Raw genomic sequence first — 21040 nt, forward strand, 5'->3', positions numbered from 1 at the left:
GTGCAAATTGTTGCGAATATGCGTTTATTATTATGAATTTAAAATTTTCAAAGATTTCCTACAGTGTGACTCGTAAAGAAACTCGGAACATATGTAGCCCAAAGCCCTGAAGCATAAAAAACACAAAGCAGGGTAAAGCTCTTGTCAATATGAATTATCATATTGTGCGGGCGACGAAAATGTAATTTACTTAGGTACGTACACACTAAAACTTGGCTTTCATGATTCGTTTATTTTATTTTGCAGTGGCGTTAAGCATGTTCGAGATATCAAATATATGAAACTTTTGAGGATTTTTATGAGAATTCTCTACGCATGGCCTGATAAAATCATCGATAATAATCCATCAAAATACGCATCCTATGGGAAATGTTATATATTTTTCATTGAGTTTATTTGTCTACCACCTGGAATTCTTTATATAAAACGTAGTATTGGATCAATTTCATTTCTTGACTTAGGTCGTACTTATATAACTGTATTCATGAATGTTGTCGCTGCGGTAAGTATATAAAAGAAATTTAATTACCTAAGTAATGTGTGGGTTTTCAATTTAATTTTATGCCATATCATTGCTGAAGTAAAAAGGTTTTTATGCTTACAAGTATAAGTGTTGATTTAAAATACGATTTAAAATCGCTTAAGGCGTGGGTATACGTCAAATGGGGTAACTAATAATGACAGGATAATAATTTAAAAATTGAATTGAATTTTAATAGTAAAATTGTTATCATAAATAAATACGCAAAGTAGGCTCTGTTTTTGTTGTAATTAAAAACCATTGTTCTCCTAATCACAACATTTTTTTGTTTCTCTCACCATTTTATATAATGAAAAAATAAAATATCGTGTAATGTAATTTATAGTGTAAAAAAAACTTTCTTTCGGATTTATAATTTTTTTAGCGTAATCGACAACCCTTTGATCGCCAAATAAATCAGTGCGTTACCAAAAAGATTATTTTTAGTGTGAAGTTAGTTGGTGTTAAGGCTGTTAAAATTTATCGTTATCATAATAATGGTATTAAATTTGTTTATTCTTTAAGAATTATCGAAAAGGTTATCGAGTCTACCGGTGATCCAAGAGTGGGCCGTTACCTTAACCAACGAATTAGTTTGGCCATCCTAAGAGGCAATGCTGCCAGCATCTTAGGAACTGTGCCCCGCTGCGGTGGTTTCGAAGACGTTTTAGATTTTATTTAGTTTTCATAATAGAGGGTGGGTGATTGCTCCTTAGTCTGCCCTGCGTTTATTTCTGTCCATATTAGCGTTTTGATTACACTTAAACTTAATAGGAATTTGTGTGCTATTTTTTATTCTTTTTTGTTTTTTATATTTTTTTTATCACTCGTAGAATAAATAATATATTAAAATTTTTATTATTTAAAAAAGATGCTAAGAAACTTATTTTAGTCAGGTGTTGCAAACCTTTTGTATACTACTACCTGTAAGCAGAGAGACCGTATATATCTAAGTTATGATTGTCTTTCTGGTTTCGGGTTGTAGTTTTGTTGATCATATGGAAAAATATTATCCTCATTATACATATGTGAGGATTATATTTTTTCGGATGGAACGAATATATATTGTGACGATCAACTTTTTGAATTTTGTCCTGGCAGTTTATCCATAAGAAGTCGAAAATAAAATTATTAAAGTTCTGGTAACATAATAAACTAGATCAATAGACATCCTAGTAACACTGATATTAAATAGTATATGTCAAATAAAATGTATCCCTAAAAGAAAATATTAGCCTCACATACAAATATTGGTTGCCCCTAACGGTCAATTGATATGGACGTTATAGCTTGCTTAAAATAATCTCTAAGGCATGTGTTATTCTAACGCACGTATGATATAAACGAAGTTCCTTGTTTCATAATATATACAAACATTTTTAAATATCATTTGTCAAATGCTTGTCCCTACTTTTGCCATAAAATATGGTGCATAACTTTATGCTTTATGTTATATTTTTTTGTAATTTTTTTTTATCGCCATTTTTTTGACATTTTTATCGTTCAGATAGTTCAGACTTTACAGTTATATCGGTAGCGTGCTTTTTTTTTCTGCTGAGCAACCACAAATTTTAATTTTTTATTTTATGAATATTATAAAGCTTGAAGAAAATAATTTATAGCGTATGTTACATCCTGAAAGTTTACTTTACTTTTTGAAATAATTTATTTTAAATCGATTTACTAGTTTCAAATTCTATGTTTTACAAACCATGCAACTAAGAAACAAATAATCTTTCGTCTTTATAACATTGGTACATACATATAGAACATTGATAACAGTTTCATTCATTAATGTATTATAATACGAGTATGTCCACTTAAATAATTCATTATGATTATGAAGTAACCTGTTATTACTTTTAAAAAATAACAAAAGAAGGGTCAAATCTTCTACGGTTGTGGGGTGTGCTAATCAATTCTAAAAACTCTAGAGAGCTCGCCAGCTCGAGAGGCACGAGTAATGAACGGTCCAATGCCGAAGCAACGAAACACGATCAATTACTGAACTTTTATTTAATCAATTCTTATTTAAGAACTAAATAATAACCGAAGCTTGGGATAGCCTCCGGAAACTATTTCCTAACGTAGAAAACGGACCCTTGAAACGACTACTAATGCCACGTTATATATATACCTACCGATTTAAAAATCTTCGATACTGAGAGTTAGGGATAACGCTACATTATAGTAAATTTTGTTCCAAACCCGTGTTTTTTATGCACAGTTACTTTTTCTAGTACGTTCTATACATTTTGAATTATTGTTTTGAATTTTTTTGAAAAAAAGTCATCATTGTCATCATATCAAACCACATTTTACGTTCTTTTAAAGCTCCAAAGGAACACCATAAAAAAAATTCAAATTTTTTATAGATTTTTTAATATTTCTAATATTATTTATTTTGCTTAAAACAACAGTTACTGCAGTTGGTAATTTAAATTAAACTAGGACTAAATTAGACTAAAGAAAGAATTTAACTATTAGGATGTTTTTATGCATGTTTCAATGAAGAATCTGCAAATGCTTTTTTTTATTTTAGTTGCTCACAAAAATATCCGCGGTTTAAAAACTCTTTTAACTTTAAGATTATTATTTGATATTTCATTAGTTAAATTTCTTATAGGGTATTTCTACTAGGTCACTAAAATGGTGACTCAAGAGACAAATTTGGTAACTCAGAAGACTTTTTTATGAATAAGTAAAAACAAGATTTATCCCTACAGTCTTGACTAATAAGTTTCCAAAACAAGCTTTAAAAATGAATTTTAGTAAACTGTCAAATGTAAACTTTTAAATTTGTCGGTTAGACGCTAATTCGGTGGTAAAAAAGATAGAGATAAAGTATGAGTTTATCTACTGGGTTCAACGGATTAAATAAGGATGACACTAATCGGGTGCCATACGCAAGACAAGACGGTTTTTTAAGTTATTACGTAAAAAACCCGTACGTAACAATTTATTGTTTGTTAACCTCTAAAGTTTTTGTTTTGAAGCTGAACATTAGAGACATGAGCTATGAGATAAAATAATTATAGTTTTGTATCTGATGATAATATTTATTAGTTTTGATGCAAGCTATTGACTCGTGATTTATACGTGGCCGATATTTTGAAAAACAACGAAAATCTTAGACTTGTATGTAAAAATATTCAAGTCCCCTTACAAATATTATATATTTTAAGTTGTGTTACGGGCCGAACAAAACATTATGATTCTAGGTCCTTGAAATCAAAAAGGTTAAACACATCTGCAAGTGGCACGCACCCGCTCGTTGCGATGCGCCGCTCCTGACCTCAAACAGAATAAGCCGCGCTGCGCGTGGTTATTGTTAGGGGTGTGGGCCCGGCGCTTTTTCACCGTAACGCCCACTCGAGGAAGGTCAATCGCGTTATGTAGCTTTTAAAAAGTCCAAAAGGGTTGTTGTCGCGGTTTCAAATAATTAAGCTCATATCACTATATACTTTATATTACTTATAGAGTAAATCAGGTACAATATTAACAGGATCTAATCAGAATTTAACTATAAAACATAAATTACTCCGATCTGCCCTACTAAATCTAAAAATCACCAAAAACTGACGCCTACTGAAATTATAATTATGGTATTATTTATTTTTCAGCTACGATTAATTCTAATATTTCTGAAACGATTCGAGAAAATCGTTGTTGATTTTATTAATAAAATACACCTTTTTAACCATAGAAACAGATCTGAATATGCAATGCAGGTGAGTGCTAATTGTACCTAAGCCCAGATGTAAAAACAACGGGCACAAAATCATTCACTTTCAATATTCACAAAATCAGTCAGGGTTGCGGAATACATTTAACATAGAAAAGTAGAATAGTGTACCTACCTACGGTTTAATATTTAAAGTGAATTATTTATAATCGGAGGTTTTTAAAAATTATAAATTTATAATTTCATCATCATCATCATCATCATCAACCGTTTATTTTAACGTTTGAAATATAGGTGGGCGTTATAACACACAACACATTACATAACAATATTATATATTGGTTTAACAGTGTAACACGTTATTAAATTATTTTTGATTCTAAGAATATATAAACACTAAGAAGTTTATTAGTTCTTTTTTTCCAATTATTAAAATACTTTTGTTCATTGCTTGTATATTTTAATTTATTCAACAATGACACACCATTTAAAAACGTAGGTAAGTAACTAATTTCAATATTTCTTTGCAATCAAAATATAAAGCAGTGCTAAACTTGGTTCAAACCCATTTTAACGATGATATAATCTTATGATCTAACCCGGATAAGCAAGCCTAGAAAAACTAAAAAAAAATTGGGTAGCATATTTATGATTTATAGAGTTTAATAATCTGCAAACTTATAAGTTAATAATATTATCATGAGAAGGTCTCTCACATACGTTTAGCAATTATATATGTTTATTTATAAAATCCTATTAGCATTCTTATCATATCTTATTAACTTATCATGGAGGTTAAAATAACATTCATATATTTATGTGGTTTCATTTTTTTATGTTTACATACCTACTTTTTGGTTTTGTTCTATGAATAGAAATTAGATAATAAAATATAAATACATTCTGCATTTTCACATTAAGCCGTTATTTTATTGGTTGGATAAAATTATTGAAGTTATACTTCTTTTGGCGCGTTAGGAAAAATGATGAGAGTAAATATTTACAATGCGCGCGCACAGTCTCAAAAAACCACCAGACACACAGACGACTCCTGACGTTAGCTATAAGGTTTGACAGTGTGCACTTTCAATTGTCAAAGTCCATTAGTATTCCAAATTTAATTATGTTTATTCATGTCCATTTCTTTAATTATATAGAAATATATTCTTTATGATATTTAACTAAGTAACTAACCTATGATGCGTTATAAAAAATCTTTTATTGTATTAGATACCTTTTTCTACAAACGTAGAATATGAAAGATAAAAATTTTAATTTTGATCTTGTTACGTCAAAGGAGTATAACTTCTAACGCGTGTACATAAGTACACACACATTTTTTTATTGGACAAACCTCATTAGTTTAAACTTTGACTATGTTGCACAACGAAAATTTCCTTTCCTTTTTTCCCTGTTGAAAAGGCAAAATTATATCACCAGAACAGTAAATAAATAGTTAGATATATCACCGTACAGCCATCGCACACAGAACTATTCGTCAGTAATAAGTCATTTTTCTGAGGTTTGCACCGTTAAAATAGAGCCAATGCGAATACAGAGAAGTAAATAGACGAATGGTTGTGAGACAGAGCATATTTGAGAAGTGTTGCCATACATTTTTTTACCCCGATTCTAAGGTCCCAGATTTCCGGTCTTCTACCACACTTATAGTTTGTTGGTATTTGTTTATTATCTACTATTTGTTCCATACAAAATGTAGGCATTTGTTTCATTAGAAGCAGCTGCACTTAGAAACATATCCTAAAGGAACTGCATAATAATTATTAATGTTCCGTAAATAACTTCATTGTAAAAAGGGAACAGTTTATGGAATAACATTAGTACGTTGGTCTGTGAAGCAATTTGGCAGTTTTTATGAGAAAGGCTTTCGGCTCGTGATTAGTTGGAATAGGAAAACATAAATACTGAAAAAAATAAAACAACGTTATAATGGTAACAATATAACAATAATCATTTATTTGCATATATACTTTTGTAAACATCTGTATTTTGTTACGATTAACAAAAATTGTTTTGCTGTTTTACAGGCATTTAAATGGTTTCTTTACAATCATAAAATTGAATTGTAATAATTACAATTTAACAAGTACACCAAACAAGAGAGAAGCATAATGTAGGTTTCGCATTAATCAGCTCAATTCAGAAGAATCTATATATCGAGGAAGGCTATAGAAAAATGTGAGCGAACGAAGTCACGTTTTATCGAACCACTAGTTTTAATTAAAGATAGCCGAGGGTTCATGAATACCTCTCGAGATTTAAAAAAATTGTATTTTGGCAGAAAATTTGTTAAAGATTATCAGGGATATTTGTATCAAGGAGACCATTCTTAACAGAAATAATAATAATTCGTAAATTAATAACAGAATTCTTTGTTTACTGTCCCTTAAAGAGTATAAGTTTAGTATAGATATTTCTGATTTTATCCTCTGGTGCAAATTTTTTTGTGGCATGGTGAATGCGGATTTCAAAATAACGCGCCGTAATTGCTTTGATCAACAAGATCCGGTGATTACCAACAAAAGTCTGGTTATTAAAATGGTCTTTGGTAAACACAGATTGGCAAATTTTCAAAGTCGAAGATATAAGTTTCAGCATTATATTTTGTTCTGCGAAAAATGCTACTCCTTGATGCAAATTTTAATGCAATAACACTTTCCAATATTTGCCACTTCCTTTAATAATCTTCTACTTTTTTTCCCGAAGAGCTCGCAGTTTTCTAAGTCTATCTGCTGACTGTTGTCTGGTTCTTTGCAACTTTCTTCGCATCGTTCGCGGTGTGAGTGATGGTGACTTTCTCTAAAAACAGTCGCCAAATTGTTCAATAGAATAGGTATTAAGTTGTGAAAGTTACTTTATAATAATTAAATTAGGACAGCAGAACTCCTTTTTTTACAGTTCCACCAAATACATTTTTTCTCTAATACATCAACATCGTATCATACATCCATGGAATTAAATTTATGAAATTAATTTATTTTAATTTCATTAATTAATTTATTTAATTTTATTTATTAATTTAATTTATTTAATTTTATTTATTAATTTAATTTATTTAATTTTATTTATTAATTTAATTTATTTCCACATACACATGAAACTTGAAATTCTATAATTTTAATAAATTAAACTGCGCAGTTTGGGGAATTTTCATGCTGAATGTAGGCAGCACTGCACTCTATTATACTTTAGGTTATGTATGATTGAAATTAGCATAAAACCTTATAAACGATCTATTTTCTATTGTAAATTGTGTTGTATATTATAGAAATATAATAAACGATAATTATCTATACTTTTAACAAATCAAAAGTATTGTACTTACGAGTGGAACGACAAATCCGGAAATTTACGTTCTCTATCACTTTTACATCCTAAAACACTGCACCGAGCCATGTATTCGCAGAAACTCTTCACGGAAGCTGGTTATTAACAATGTCAAATTAGTTAGGTCTGTATTTTTGTGCTCACAATCCGTTTATCTCGAATTTCTTACTAATAAGAGTATCTCTTACTAATAAAACGATGGCTCACTGTCAAACTTGTTTCGCAAAGTGCTTTGCTAATCCATGAAAAAACCGGCACGCGGTATGAAACAAAAGACCCTATCGCTTTATCTCGTTTATTTACAAGACGTATACATAAGTTGTTCTCTTACTTGTGTGAATGCGATGGATGCTATCCATTTGTCTATTTACTTCTCTGTCTACGAGCCAATGGCTATCGTTCACAGATAATTATATATCTTTTGTCCACTTGCGTGCACTGATTTATATACCAGGGTATGCATACAACAGGAATATTGCATCAAATGCCAAAAATCCTCCTCCTATCCCAGTTATATATAGATATTAGGGTATGCAGTGCTTTTGTGCATGTATGCAGTGCACGCCGCTGCTTTTGTCCACAGACCAATATATTCAATCAAATCAATCGAGTTCTTAATAAAGATAGTTTTTCTCCCAGACTTAGCAACATTTGAAATATTATATTTTCTAAATCTGTATAAATCACATTTGTACACCGAATGCTATCCATAATTTGTTTTAAATTTTTCGGCATTATTCTTTAGAATTTCAAGTTCATCTTCATAGTGTACCATGGCGCTGTCTGTACATTAAGTTTTTTGAAAATTGCAGATAATTCATTATTACTCGGTAGTTTGAGTTATCGATTGTATGGAAGTAAATAAATGGTGCGAATAAAAAATTAGGTATAGGTACGTCTTGAGATAAAGTGCGTTTCTGACTTATACTTTTAATGTTAGAGTTAAAAATATTATTTTATATATTTATGTATATTATTTTATATACGGCTCGTACCCCCCGAAAGTGAAGGTGAAGTCCTGCAAACTGTGCTATCGTAGCTTCCCAACTAACTAATTTGTTAAATCTACGAATTTTTGTATGTTTCAGACCCACATTCTGGTACACAAGGTGTCTCATTTCTGTTCTATTTATACATGTCTGGCGATGATCTTCGGAATAATTCTCTTCACATGCACTCCACTTTACAATAACATAGTATCTGGAGCTTTCTATAATTACAAAACGACAAACGTTACTTTCGAACACTCGGTTTATTACCAGCTACCATTCGATTATGAACACGATATCAGAGGCTATATTACATTGTTTATGTTCAATTGGTATATAACACTTATATGTTCTTCTTGCTTTTCTACATTCGACTGGTTAATGGCTCTAATGATTTTCCACGTTTGGGGACATTTGCAAATACTAATTCATAGCTTGGAAAATTTCCGAAGACCTGCGACCAAACATGGTGAAATCGGAGAATGGTATTCTGAGGAAGAAATGAAACTAGTTTCATCCGAACTGAAGGAGCTTGTTACATACCACAATCTTATTATAGAGTACGTATAGTAACATTAATGTTAAAACATTAATGTATTTAATTCTAGAAAATAACTTTAACACTGCTCTAACAGTGCGCTGAGTGCAACATTTTTCATCAATTCGATCGCGTAAAAGTTAACTATGATTTGTATGGTGTCGATAGTAGAGTTTATGTAAGATAAATTTATACCTACAGATATAGACTGAATAATATGTAAAAGTCGTAAGCAAAGTGAGTAGTAGGTATCTTGGAGGTTTGTTGCCCATTTCGTAATAAAAACATAGCAATTTTGAAGATAATCGTTGAAGGCGATCGGTCGGCTCGTGTCGACGTGTTTGATTAACTGAACATTGAGACCCTCTTGACACCACAGACTGTCCGGCTTACACGCAGACTGACAGGCTCGTGTCGATACATGTGAATTGCAGCTTCCCACAAACCGCAATGTCTGATAGTCAGTTAATATGTGGTTTGTGCAAACAGGAGCGAACTGACAGTTCGATATGCCTGTCATGAACTAAGCGTTTTAGAAGGTAAAGTTTCAAATTATAAAGTAACTTTTCGGGAAGAGTGTGAATGTTCTCGTCTTCTTGATCAAAAATACATCTTGTCTTCATATTTTGTCGCCTCATCTTATAAGAAAAAATGTTAGACATACATATATTTCGTGGCTCCCATATTAGCCCTATTGGCTCGCAGTGTACTATGTTGAAAACGTTATAACATGACAGAAAGAAAAACTTCTTTCTTAAAATTTTCAAGCCAATAATAATTTAATCGGCTCAATTTTGGATAAGAAAACGTGGGAATACGAAACGTGGATATCGTGTTATTTTGTAGGTAAAATCTGTTTGACCTAGGTACATCTGGCCCTATCGCACTCAACAGTTTTTCCAAGGATGAATATTTAATTCATCAAATTTGTCCTAACTAAATTTCTGGCTTTTGCCCGAATATAAGATACCTACGTAAGATCGTCAATTAAGGAAAATTTCTACGTATAAAGTCTGTTCTCCTGGGTACGACTAAAAGTCTAAAACTCCGCTGATGCAACTTGAGTGTAGGTTACTAGGTACAATACTTGGTAAAATTTCAGATTTACGTCAAGAATGAAGGAAATTTTTGGTCCAGTTATGATCCTTTATTACACGTTTCACGTTGTGAGCGGGTGTATATTACTATTGGAGTGTTCACAGATGGTAAGGAAGCAATGTATATTTGTGCATTTATATTTAAGTACCTAATATTATAATTGTAAGAATCAACGTAGGTAAACCTAATTACATTTTCACTATTCTGTAGAACAGATCGTTAATTTTTATTGGCTTTATTTACAAATAAGTATATTTAAGTAGTTATTTCACGCTAAAATCTTATAAGAATTGGAATAAGATATTATAGCCTAACTAGCGGAGAGACAATCGAGAAGCTAGAATAGACATCATAATCATCGTGGCTAGCTATATATATATCTACTTTTATTTTATGTGGTATACTGAGTTAGTAAGTTGTCATTATTTTATTTGATACATACATACATACAAACATCCATCCTCATAAACTTTCGCATTTATAATATTAGTAGGATGGTCCGCATGCATTCGATCGCTGTCCCATATGCCTTGCTACTTGCTGATATTTGTGAAGAGTTATGTCCTTTATCTCCGACAATATTTATCAGATCTTCATTAAAATGAGGCAATACATGATAGTATTCACTTTCAAATAAAAAAAGAGTTATTAAAATCGGTACAAATTTAACGGGAGGAATGAAGTAAAATTGATGAAAATTTTCATTCCATTTCCTGGAGGAAACTTATTGTTTAGCGGGATAAAAAGTCTCCTACATGTTGACCTGAAATATCAGCTACCACTATACCAAATTTTTGTTTAAATCCGTTTATTATTTTTCACGTGATGCCCGGACAGACAGACAGACAAACAAAAATTAAATAAAAATCTGTATTTGACTGAGTATCGATTATAGCTTTATAATTCCCCGGTCAAAATTTTCAAAATATATTAAATGTACAGAAATCTTCCAGTTACAGTTTAATTATAAGTAGGTAGGTATAATTATTTTATTTATGGATAAAGACGCTTTCTAAGAATTATTATGATAAAAAAACATTTTTGTAATTCTTATAAGCAAGAATTATTAATAAAAGTAAAAAATAAACAAACAAATCTTGCTTTCAAAGAGGCAACAATATATTTCCCTAATAGAATTATAGAATGACAAAAATCCTTAAATCATTTGCAAAACTTTGGCTTCCGAATAGTCACAATCAACGTGCGTCCGACTTCAATACAATAACATAGTTTCATTTATGTATTTTTATAACTGTTCATGAAACAATTATTGTTTATGAGTACTGCTTGACATAGGTCATACTTGGGAATTTCCATTTGCCACGGTTTTGTGCCGCTTATGTTTAGCGACTATATTTCTATCTATTTGATTAATTATAATAACTTAAATAAAATCCATTAATCGTGTTATGAGTTTTTAGTTATTTTAATCAAATAGGATTACTTAATAGATTACTTATCCTGATTATGTATTTTCAGGATTCGGTAGCCTTAATCCGTTACGGCTCGCTAACCTTTTTGATGCTCCAACAACTGGTACAAGTGTCAGTAGTGTTCGAACTTTTAGGAACTACGGTAAGAAATAAGAATCAATATCCTTTATCTATCAATTATGGAGCAAACAGAATGAGAATCCCTCGATCTGAATTGGAAACGCAGGAAACTGCTGAGTAAACAGCTGTCATGCTATTTTGGACGGTAAGGCTACCTCCTAAGATTACCATTCCCTCGACAATCTTATACGTACTGGTCGTACTTTTTAGGCACAACACATCGTAAAGAGCTTTGTGCTATTTTATGATACCTATAGAATTAAAAACAAAAATATTGGGTTCGTATTTATTAGCGTTAGGATAGCTGCCGATGGAAACTATTTTTGTTAAGAATATGATGCTGTGAAAACTGTGTTAGAGTCAGGGTGGCGTGAACTAAGATTGTAAATATGGCAATAATGCGGGGCGAAAAACAATCCGCATGAACTTCCGAAGCTTCTTACGAGATCATAGATTTTTCCAACATGCGTGCCATATTCAAATTTATATCGACCTCCAGAAGTTTCGTTCGTTCTTTCCCCTTTGGATCTAATAAGTAGGTATACCCTTCTTAAAATGTTGACCTAATTTCTGGCTAGGTATATTAAATTATTCACCAGGGGTTTTTTAAAACATTGATTTATTTCTGCGATCATGTATGAAAAATCTCATGAAGTATGAACGAGTGTATCCCTAAGTGGGTGTTTTATGGTGGAACCATGGTTTCATGGTTACAATTTTATTGCTTTTAACGAGACGCTTGAAATGTTTAAGTATAACATTATCGCAACATTGACTTAATTATTCGGTATGTACTTATAGGTAATCTATCAACACAACTCACAAGTTGTCTCAGAGATACAATGTGGTGACACACGAACGGACAGACATAAGACAGCATACAACGGAGTAATTATCCTAAAATAATTAATGTAGGTATTATGTAATTCTAGCATCTACCCGCGATTTCGTCGGCGTAGACTGCAGAATCGGGTCAAAAAGCTTAGCTTGTTAACGCTCGTTCGAGATCGGTATAGAAAGTACATGTCCTTTTCCACAGTATAGGCGACATGCGTACCAGATCAAAGCTGTCTGCCCGCGGCTTAGCTCGTTAACAATTTTCAATTTTCCCCGGGGAACTACTTAAAGAATAGATAGCAATGGATGTACCATTGCTATCTATGCTTTATTTAATTTATTAGCTATTATACTTTGATCAAATAAGATTTGATTAAAAAAAAATCAACTTTGATGTTCTCGCTTACAAAACGCCAATTTCATATGTAAGGGTTTAATATATAAATTAACACCATTATAAAGCTATAATATAATGTTTTTAGAGTTACAAATTGATAAACGCAGTTTACAGTGTACCATGGGAATGCATGGATAATTCTAACAGAAGAATGGTATATTTGATGATGATACAATCCCAAAGAATGTTGGCGATTAAAGCTATGGATATGGTTAACGTCGGAGTAGAAACTATGGCTGCGGTGCGAAAAAGATTACCTACTAATTACATATCACCTATCTATATATCTTCACATACACTGTACTATGAAGTAACACAATAAATACAAACCAAATCCAAAAATGTAGAGGCCTTACTACTATCGCTTATAACAGTATTACCTCTCTTCAAATGTCAATTCAATTGATATACTTTGACTTCCTAAAATTAAGGATTATAATTCTGTAACAAAAGGTCAATAATATTATAAAAACACTGCTATAAGCGTTGATAGAAGGGCCTCAGGTAAAGGTCTCAGGGCTATCATCAAATAGCGTAATCTTACAATAATGATGTACATTATTTAAAACACGACTCGACTACGAACTTTTTCTTTTCATAATTTTTACGTATAATAATAGAAATAGGTACTACACTTTCATACCCTCCTATTTCAGCGCTGGAGTAGGTGTATATAGGTATCTTCTTCATATACTTAGTACCTACGTTCTGAGGCTGAACCTACTCTGCCCAAAATTGAAAATCATCCATCTTTCTACGGAAATACATGCTAATACATGTAAACTTTTCATATATCACTTTTTATATATTTAAAGTATCTAAATTGAGCTTCCACAAATAAATGCTATTTTACTCCTAAACTATGTTTAGTTAGTTATTTGCTATTTCATTTACGTCAGGAGTTAAAATATTACATGCCCGACTTACTAAACAATCGTACCTACTTAAAATTTCTAATTTTACTTTAAACATTTCAGATAATAAAGACATCAGTGTCATACTTCATTATGCTACGCACACTTTCAGAGCTGGATTAAATGCAAAATCTAGGCAGGCCTTGAAGTGTCTGTATTACTGACCGCTACGAGTCTATTATCATCGACGTTAAGTTTCCAAAGCTAGGTGATGGGAACTAAAGCTAAGTTTTGCTTCCTCTGGATAGTACTATGTTCTCGCTTAAGATTTAGTGCAGGGCAGGAGGTATGCAATGTTTGTACAACCTCATGATAGGTCTACATGTATATCCGAAGCTTTCAGTGCTTGCACTGAAGTGCCAGCTCACCGCTATCGGGATTCCTGGTAGGAAAAATGATTAGTAGGAAAAAGGCACATCATAATATTAAAGTAGTATTAAATATTAAATTGTTGTTTTATTATTTCCTGGACTTTTAAGAATCTAGTTATACTTTAAGTTTACTTTACCCAAGTAAATTTTTTAAAAATAATATACCTAGCTTTCTTCATCAAAAAGGCCTAGGTTTGCAAACTTTTAAATAGTGTATTTCGATTGCAGAGAAGGTACGAATATTGTTGAATTGGGAAAACAAACTTAGTGTTACACAATATAATGTAAAAATGTAAATCAATGCAAAAAAAGAAAAGTTTTACTGGTGGCTCCTCAGATTTGCGTGTTCAACTGTTCAAAGGTTGTCCAGATTTGATTTTTATTTATTTATTTATAAAACTGGTAACTCCTAAGCACATTGAAACGGACAACCAAACCTAATAACTTTGTTATTTAAATGTTAATATGATATGCATGCCAAGCAGAAAAAAAGGTTTGATTGTCCCCTATTAGTGAAATGGTAATAATATTACCAATTTACAAATATATCAGTGAATATCAGGCACGTGAAGTGGTATGCAAGTTGTGAACGAATGAGATCTGCCCATTGTATTATTCGGTGGATTCAAGCAAGTCGCCCGGCATTCGGCCTGACTTTTTTTTTCGCAGGACATGTCGACGGTTTTCGTCGACATGTCCTGCGAAAAAAAAAGTTCCTTTCTAACGTATTTTTTTGTCCGGCGGTGTTACCCGTCGTGAGTCTGTACAGCTATTTTTTTTTACTTCACGTACAATAAAAAAATATCATGTATGTATGTTCGTTGCGGGGAAAACCGAGTTAGTTTGCCTTGCAAACTATAGCTGTTTTTTTATCTTTCTTCTACTTGGTCTGTTGACTAAGCAGATGGCCCGGATTGACAGTAAATTCAAACCCTTCGCCTATACAGAGCAACACTTCACATGCATGTACACATTCTTGTAGAATGTGTACATGCATGTGAAGTCTGCCGTATGTCCATCAAACTTAGGCTTACGTATAGAGCCTCGTGCGCGTTTTTTTCAAATATAGTGGAATGCATGAGTCAGTCTTACTTGGTCAAAGCATCCCAAGTCCAACGGTTGAAGTATCCAAAACAGGTACCATAATCAAATGATAGTGAACAATAACATGGTATCCTTGCTAAAAAAAAATTCAATTTCCATGATTAAAAATAAAACCCCTACAAGCCAAAACACACTTCAGAATTGGACCCTTGGTATTCCATCAAACATAGAGGATACATAGGGCAATAATTCTAGTGCCTGAAATAATACATTTTATTATTTTCATTATTATCAGCCCTTTGGTTACAGCGCTATTATGTTCAGACAGACAGATAAATAGTTCAAATTTATAACACTCAGTGTCAGTTGTATTAAATTAAATTCTCATTTTGACAATAACCTATTATTGACCATAACCTAATAATGGGAGAACAATAATTTAACAAATAATGAGAACAAAAAACTTCTTACTTCACTATCATACTAAGACTTCACATACTTCAGTCTTCTGCAGTCACATAACAATGAAGTAGAAAAACATAAAAATTAACAATAACATACTTTGAGTATAACTTATATTTAATCTGCAATAGTCTCTACATTCTTTCTTTGACTCAAACTTGTTACCATTGCCTTGACATCCACCCCAATAGAAACGGTAACACTTTGCTTGTCTCACATCATAATACCATTGGATAATGTCTGCTCTGCATGGACCTGTATCTGGACGAAGAAAACAACTTTTTTGACGAGCTGGAAAAGCCCAAACAATTAAGTAATTATTAAAATTTTGCAGGCATTCATGTTTGTTCCCGCTGATTCCATTAGTAATTTTGACAACAACCTTTGAGTGTTTGGTCCACTCGTACACAGACTTCTCTTGGATTTAGTCTAGTGTGAAATTTATAACGATGTGTCCTTTTATGACTGTGTATTAAAATCAATAACAGTAAAGTAATAATAATAGTTAATTGAAAAGAGGTTGTTGAATAACTTCTATACATATTGCTGGTGTTGATGTAGAAATACTACTATAGTTTTACTGCAGGTTTTATTGCAGCCAACATAATATTTTACATCCTATTTTATGATGAAATTTTGTAACAAAAAAAAATTGTTGTAGATAACTTCTTTTTCATGTAAGAAGTTTCAACCATGTATTAAATTATTTAGAATGCCTGCACTAGCCATATATTTTTGTTAGGGAATAGACCTGATGAGCACAGGCTATGGGGGAATACCAAAAATTGCATTTTCCATTTTGCATTTTTTTTTTTCCAAGCATGATTTACAGTAAAAAGCATGTGCTATTTAGCTACCGACCAGCTAGTATTAATTGCAATCAACACCTTCAGGTTATTTCTTGTTGACCTTGTGAATCTTTAAACTTGGCAAAAAAGTAGGTCTTATCGTACAATCCATTATTACTACTCCCATGTTAAATAAAAGGATGTTGTAATGTTACGCTAAAACATAGGTCAATAGGAGAATCATATGGAAAAACAGCATTTCATTTTAGAAATTAGCATTAATCATCCATAATCAAACTTAGTTATTCTTTACAAAAGGGATATTTTTATATTAATGTATGATTCTTTACTCAAAAAATAGTTATGGCCATGGCACCCTAAGTGTGCCTTTAGATTTTCACTTCAACTGTTTTTTTATGTTTAAATAGTGGGGATACAGTTAGGATTTTGTTATTTAACATTGTATTATTCAATAATCTACAATAATATTTTGTCATGGGGATATGCCCTATAATAGAGGATATGTTAGATGTACAACCATTAGTGGTATTATTTAAAATTGTAAAACTTACATCAAGTATGTGGGATTTTTTCTGCAAGCTGTAAAGCTGCTGCGACAAGGGATGTAGTCTTTTGAGAAAATTTCGGCTTTTAAGTTACTCTAAAGTAATGAATTGTAACGTCAGCATGCGACTTGTTGTATTCCCAAAGTAACATTTAGTTGAAGATGTTTAGTGAGGCAGCGGCAGTCGTAAGGAGTTTAGAGGAATTTACTTTTTATCAAATGAATCACTGAGCTATGTGAAAAACAGAGCAAATAAGTAATTCGTCAAGACCTACTAGCACTAAAGAACAGTTACAAACTTACAGTTCCAACACACTCAAAACTTACGAAAATATTATCATCGAAAGGTACCCATGAAAGATTACCTCGAAAAGTATCACATCACGTAATTAATATGTTTTTCTTAGCTATTATAAAATGATGATAGGTTTAAAAGATAGATTGCGCTTGCGCTTGAATTGAAGATATTTTTTTTTTACTAAAAAAAAAAGGTATTGTTTTGTAAACACAGAGTTGACAATGACATTGATTAACGATCAGTCTGACAGTTTGTGTGCACCCTTACATTAAGTTCAGAATCATTCAAGAGCTTCAACAATTCATTAAAATAATTATGCAGTAAATAAAGGTTAAAATGTACTTATTTAGCTTTATATCTATTTTTTTTTAATATTTTATGAACAAGCAAATGAAACACAAATACGTATATTGTCTATGTAATACCAGCGGATTGGTAAACGAAACGCTATTCAATATACGTTGGGACTTGGGTGGGGTGCGCGAGCGCTTTTTGCTCGTGTTTAGGCGACCCGGTATCGGGATTTATCTTTATTGTACTGTACTTTATTCTGTCCGTAACTCTCTCTTTTATCCATCATCTTTACGTGAAGTTTTTATTTAAAACTAAAATTAGTGTTTAAAACAAAGAACGCTGTTATCTTACTAATGTTGATAATGCCAAAATGATAATAAAAATGATTTTAATCGTACATAGAGTCAATGAAAGTTCGATTTTGTTTTGTGAATGAGTGTTGTTAATAAACAAAAGCGGTCTACAACTTTTTATTAATATTTTTTTATTAGTAGCGTAAAATTGGCATTATGATTATCAATGAAATTGTGATATATATATTTTTTCTCAATTATATTTATTATGTTACCGGCTCGGGCACCGGTGAGAAGGTAAATATATTTTTTTTGTGTATTATTATTTTTGATTGTATTATTTAGAATAAAGTTAAAAAAGATAATATAGTGTGTAAGTTTATAGAAGTATTCTTTATGTACATAACAAATTATTATCATTATAATGTTTATAATTCATAGCATCGATGTTTATTAGCTTATTATTATGAAGTAGGTACCTGTTTATTAAACATATTATCTTTATTAAAGTTCATTTAAACATAAATGCATACGTCCTACTCTATGAGCTAGTGATTTATGTGACAGGTTGCTCTACAAGAGATATTGGTTGTGATAAGCAACAAATAATAGGTGCCTACCTACTTGCATTACGTTTAATTATGGGTGAGATTGGGGGAGATATCCGAACGTCAATTTGAGCTGCTCATGATGTATCCTGCCGATTCGCATGTGAGGTACTATCGAAAACTTGTCCCTCTATAGGGTCGTTGTGCCTTGATACCGCACATCGGTAATCCCTACCCCGAGGGCCTAGCACGAAATTATACTTACACCACATGAAGTGCTTATCAACTAGCTTACCCTTGTCCTTTTGGCTATAAGACTGAATTTTAGCTAGAGTGCTATTAATTTAGCCAATAATAACAGCTGCGATATATACAAAGGGCTAGGAATCCCATTCGGTAATAGAAAACCGAAATTAACCAGCCCTAAAGACAGAAATCAATTACCTTTGTCTGTTTATGACATAGACCACTTCTTCAAAAACTTCCATCCTGCAGACTGCACAGGAAAATGTGCAATCGTCGCCAGCTTTAATAATCTATGCAGCATTGCTGCAGCCGAAAATATTTTTTCAGAATTCCAAAATAATCAATGGCATTACTACCGCAACCGCAACAAAGCTTTGTCCCTAACCACTCAAACCACCACATGAAGGAAGAACTGTAAGACAACAGTATCAATTTCTATGGGAGTAGTACAGTTGACGCACGTTTCTCTTGTGTTCAGGTGGAGTGGTATAGCAAATTCGTGGCTGATAATGTAAACTTACTCGTACAATATCGAAATAGGGTCCATAAACATTGTAAAATGTAACCCCATACAACTTAACGTATTTACCACTAAAATCCAATACACGTATTAACTTTGATTATACATACCTCATAACATTTCGAAACCAGGTGTATCCAGCTAGATCGCTTGGATAGGAAAGCTTCAGCAGAGCCAATTAAACACACAAGATCTGGTTATATATAGCTAAAGTACGACCAAATATGGCATACTGAGCTGGAACACATCAACAACTCTGACCTGTGCAGATACAAAAGCAGTTTGATACCTATGACTATCATTTAAATAGGAAAGGAACGGGCGGTTCCTTTTGCCGGGGGATAATCTGAAGATTTCTTTGCATTTATTGTGGAGAACAGGGTGGTAACCCTGTTCTCCACAATGTAAAAACAAATAATTTATGTCTGCAGCGTGGAGTACGACGATCCTCACCATCATTCATCTTAAAGATCAGGAGGCAAATTTACCCGAAAGCATGTATTTAAAAGATCTAACATTTTTTTTTACTTTGCCAATAGTTCTTATGCTTTTTACAGGCGTAGGTAGGATATTTTATTTCTGTCTTCCATACTCGAATATTGGACCTCCCTAAATAAGTCGTAGATAGCGCATAAAAAAATAGAACCTGTTCATTAGGATTACAATTTAAAAATGTCACGATACGCCAGATAGTTTTCTTTTTTTCAGCCGAGAGCGAGCTATGTAACAATATTTCGTTCATATCCAAAAATTACTCGACAGTTATAAAACAGTGGGGTCCAAACCATGCAGATAACAATAATTCATAATCTCGGAGAATTAAATCCCGAAAACTACCTTTTAAAAAATCCTATAACGCAAGTTCCTAGTTTGAAGTGACCCACTAATCACGGTTGAGTTAAATTCGTCATACTGTAGGAAGGATACTACTAATTGCTAAAAACTATACTTATTGTAATAATTGATATCTATAATAATAATTTCTTAACTATACACATAAATCCCGAAATATAGATATGATTTATAAATATACTCCCAAATAGTCGACGATAATCATAATTATCTTAACTATAAACGATTTCAAATTGGTGATTCAGCAAATGTAAGTCTAGACCGTAACCGGGCGAATCAAAGGTGAATGCACAGAAAAGTGTACGAGCAACTGGCCAAAACATAATATTATATTAATTAATTAATATATTATGCTATGTTGTCAACCAATAGTAACTTATTCATCTGGGGAATAGTAAAACCCAATCTTTTCTCTCTTGATTTTAATTAAAACGCACCTATGTATAATTAAATTTAAATTACTCTGTTAATACGGGAACTTTTCCCTTTAGTAAAATAGGCCAAATAAGCGGTTTTAAGTTTCCTCATTTTCTCCCCCGCAAAATTGTATACCTATGTATACCTGTAATATACCTATATATGTTCTTTTTTGTAATAGGTCTAATTTTTTTCATTATCGCAAAACGAAACGAAAAGAAACAATATTAAAACAGAGAAAATTTTACCAAAAAACAACTCAGTTATCAATAATAATTTTTGACTTATTGTGTTCAAACTTCAAAGTTTTCTTAATTGGTATCACTACAGAACACTACCTTATATACACACAGACGTACTTGACTAATTTTGACGCCAGATAACGTTTCATTACCGATAACAATTTAATACTACACAAGGATATCCTAACCTGACCATTTCCATATAAAGTTCAATAGCCAGG

General features: G+C 32.1%; 2 protein-coding genes and 1 pseudogene across 3 annotated transcripts in view; 2 read left to right on the top strand and 1 right to left on the bottom strand.

Annotated features, from left to right (window-relative positions):
- The first annotated feature begins 253 nt into the window (after window positions 1-253).
- LOC120636141 lies at window positions 254-14002 on the top strand. Its single transcript, XM_039907455.1, has 7 exons — window positions 254-502; window positions 4144-4251; window positions 8642-9102; window positions 10183-10285; window positions 11658-11753; window positions 13051-13206; window positions 13943-14002. The coding sequence occupies exons 1-7, from the start codon at window positions 278-280 to the stop codon at window positions 14000-14002; spliced, it is 1209 nt and encodes a 402-aa protein (XP_039763389.1). The 5' UTR covers window positions 254-277.
- Window positions 14003-14395: 393 nt separating this feature from the next.
- LOC120636595 lies at window positions 14396-16298 on the bottom strand (annotated as a pseudogene).
- Window positions 16299-17883: 1585 nt separating this feature from the next.
- The window catches only part of LOC120636045 (SPARC-related modular calcium-binding protein 1), a 53764-nt gene continuing 50607 nt past the window's right edge, over window positions 17884-21040 (top strand). For both annotated transcript variants that reach the window (XM_039907309.1, XM_039907310.1), the window contains exon 1: window positions 17884-18291. In XM_039907309.1, coding sequence (XP_039763243.1) covers window positions 18211-18291 — 81 coding nt within the window. In that variant the 5' untranslated portion in view covers window positions 17884-18210. The remainder of the gene's footprint in view (window positions 18292-21040) is intronic.

Source organism: Pararge aegeria, chromosome Z (genome assembly GCF_905163445.1).
Source record: "Pararge aegeria chromosome Z, ilParAegt1.1, whole genome shotgun sequence".
NCBI lineage: Eukaryota > Metazoa > Arthropoda > Insecta > Lepidoptera > Nymphalidae > Pararge > Pararge aegeria.